Below are 2,915 nucleotides of genomic sequence, written 5' to 3' on the forward strand. Positions count from 1 at the left end.
GGTGCCGGCCGCACCTGCCCGATGACGGCGTCGATCTCGGCTTGCACGCGGGCTGGAGGGGAGAGCAGGGATCAGCCAAGCCCCCAGAAAATCATCCTCTTGGAGCAACACAAGGTGGTTGCTGGGAGGGTCCCCCCAGCACCGACCTGGGTCACCAGCTTCTTTGCAACTTCCCCTGTGTGACTGCTGCAGGTTATTTCTCAAAGCTGTAAGGACTAAAAGCAAAGAGAACAACTGAACTTCTGCTGATTGTACCTTGAATTTCTGGATGCAGGGCCATGTACAGCAGAGCCCAGCGGAGGGTGGTGGAAGTGGTCTCGGTCCCAGCAAACAGCAGGTCGAGCACACAGGCCACGAGGTTTTCCTCCTGGAAGCTGCTGTCGCTGGTGTCCTTCACAGAAAGGTGCCAAGTGTTAGTGCTGCACAAACTGCAAACCCTTGCCTGATACAAAGTTTATTCCAGGTGAATTCCAAGGATTTGGGAAAAAGCTGCTGGCCCCCTGCACCTCCATCCTTCTGATGGCTGCACTGAACCTGATGGGCACCCTGTGTTAATACATGCTCCAGATGTCTAAGCCTCACTGCAAGAGGTTTTGATGTTTGTTGCTGACCTTGGCTATCTCCTGCAGGTAGCTGTCAATGAAGTCCCGGCTCTCCGAGGGGTTCCAGTCCTCCTTGTGTTTGTCAATCTTCTCTTTCACAAAACTTCTCAGCCACCTTCCATTTTTAAAGATGGTTTGGTGTGAGCCAGGCAAAAACTTCATTATAAATGGGTAAGCATTGTACAGCTTTGGAGAGAAAAGGAGAAAGGCAAGTAGAACAAAGGATTGAAAAAGACCTTTGTGTTACTAAAACTGAGAAGCCTGCAATGCCATGGTTACAAAATGCTGAAGGTGGTGGAAATGTCTCTGCCCCAGAAGAGCATTCTCACAGATTGGTCTCCCTATTAGCAAGTGACTCCTGCATTGATCTGTGTTGCAGCAGGCAGGGTGGCAGTCTCTGGACAGGGGGAGGTGATGTTGGGTGAGAGATCAACGTGAGCATTGCACAGTGTGAAACTAAGGCAGAAAGGAATCATGGCCAAACCCAGCCTCTGCAAAGGGAGAGGGAATGTCAAATCTTTTTGATTGAAGTGATACAAGTTTCAAGGTGGGCTCCAGAGAAGGAACTATGGCCCCACACACCGTCCAAATTTGTAGCAGGAGGGCTATACCTGGCTCATGATTGTCCCGTGAAGCTTAATTGTTTCATCCATCAGGTGCAGCAATTTCTGAAATTCTTCATCTTGGTAATCAAACTGATTGCCAAAGATGACAGAGCAAATGATTTTTAAAACAGCATTATTGATTTTCAGCTGAGGGTTGAAAGGATTCCCTGGAGAAGGAAATAAAACAAGATCAATTTCCTTCCATACTTCATGGAAAAGGAGAAGAAAACACAGCAGTCAGAGGGAAAATATTCAGCAAATCCAGGTGAAATGAGTGGCCCCTGATGGTCACCCTGCTGTGTCACTGCTGTCCTGGGATGCCTTGCTGACCCCATAAGCTGGCCAAGCTTGGCTGGGCAGCCCCAGCAGTCCCCATTCAATAAGATTGTGGCAGTGTTTACTTTGGATAACAATGTGTGTAGAGAAGATGTCATGTGAATTCAATGGAAATATGGACCTATACCACACATGCGAGTTTCCAGAGATCCCTGTGAGAGCAGCAGGCTGCAGGTGGTCTAGGACTAATGCTTAGGGGGTTACCTAGCTGCACGCATTGGTCTGTATGAAGGTAGAACAGCTGTAAAAGGCAGGTGGGATGCTGGCAGGGTACTTGCATTGCTTTCAAGGTGAGGTATTTTCCAGCATGCACTGAATCATGGGTGAAATTATGATGGGCCATACTGGTTCCTGCCTACAGCACAGCTTCAGAGGGTGGTGGCACTCACCCTGCTCATCCCCAAACACCTCCACGAGGCATCGGCACTCCTCCTGGATGCGTTCCTCCAGGCCCCTCTTCCCCAGGCCAAAGTTTCGGAGGGTGGTCAAGGTGAACCTCCTCTGTTGCTTCCACAAGTGCCCGTTGGAGATGACAAGTCCTGTCAGAAATACCCCATCTGAGCCAAGGCAGATCCCTCCTCGGAGGGGAAAGAGCTCCAGGGCTCTGCCTTATCCCCAGCTGTCTCAGAGCTCTGCAGGGTCAATATTTTGACCTTAGAGCTGAGAAATGTGTCCTGAGGGAGGACTCACCCATATTGCTGAAAAGCAACTTGTGGATAGGAATTTCAGGGCGATCCATGAAATTTTCTCCTTGGTTTACAAGAACTTCCTTGACCATGCGCAGCCCACTTATGAACACAAAGGATAAGCTGCCCACCTGTAAGCTGAAGATGTCCCCGTATTTTTCAGTCAGCTTGGAGAGAAGAAAACAGGTAATAGGTGTTTCACTTGCCATTTGCTGAAAAGCAACTTGTGGATAGGAATTTCAGGGCGATCCATGAAATTTTCTCCTTGGTTTACAAGAACTTCCTTGACCATGCGCAGCCCACTTATGAACACAAAGGATAAGCTGCCCACCTGTAAGCTGAAGATGTCCCCGTATTTTTCAGTCAGCTTGGAGAGAAGAAAACAGGTAATAGGTGTTTCACTTGCCATGGAGGTGTTTGCTGGGACAGGGAGAGGCCTGTCAGGGACATGGGTGATAAGCAGGGAAGCTGGGAGCAGGAGGGCAGCTGGGGTGTTTGCACCAGTGTCTGCTTGGCAGCATGGCATGGTTCAACCCCAGGTGGCAACTAAGCACCAGGCAGCTGCTTGCTCACTGCTCCCACTCCACCCAGGTGGGATGGGCAGGAGAATCAGAAAGAGAAAGCAGATGAAACTTTTGGGTTGAGAGAAGAACAGTTTAATAATTGAAATAATATAAAATAGAGTA

General features: G+C 49.2%; 1 protein-coding gene across 1 annotated transcript in view; it reads right to left on the reverse strand.

Annotated features, from left to right (window-relative positions):
• LOC103779509 (cytochrome P450 2J2-like) overlaps positions 1-2,596 on the reverse strand; it is a gene marked incomplete at its 5' end in the record, with an annotated part of 4,176 nt that extends 1,580 nt beyond the window's left edge. The window contains 7 exons of the mRNA XM_008947134.1: positions 15-52; positions 256-391; positions 612-788; positions 1,214-1,374; positions 1,933-2,082; positions 2,234-2,396; positions 2,504-2,596. Of these exons, the coding sequence (XP_008945382.1) occupies positions 15-52; positions 256-391; positions 612-788; positions 1,214-1,374; positions 1,933-2,082; positions 2,234-2,396; positions 2,504-2,596 (918 nt within the window). The remainder of the gene's footprint in view (positions 1-14; positions 53-255; positions 392-611; positions 789-1,213; positions 1,375-1,932; positions 2,083-2,233; positions 2,397-2,503) is intronic.
• Between the last annotated feature and the right edge of the window lie 319 nt (positions 2,597-2,915).

Source organism: Merops nubicus, unplaced genomic scaffold, assembly GCF_000691845.1.
Source record: "Merops nubicus isolate BGI_N331 unplaced genomic scaffold, ASM69184v1 scaffold6609, whole genome shotgun sequence".
Classification (NCBI taxonomy): Eukaryota; Metazoa; Chordata; class Aves; order Coraciiformes; family Meropidae; genus Merops; species Merops nubicus.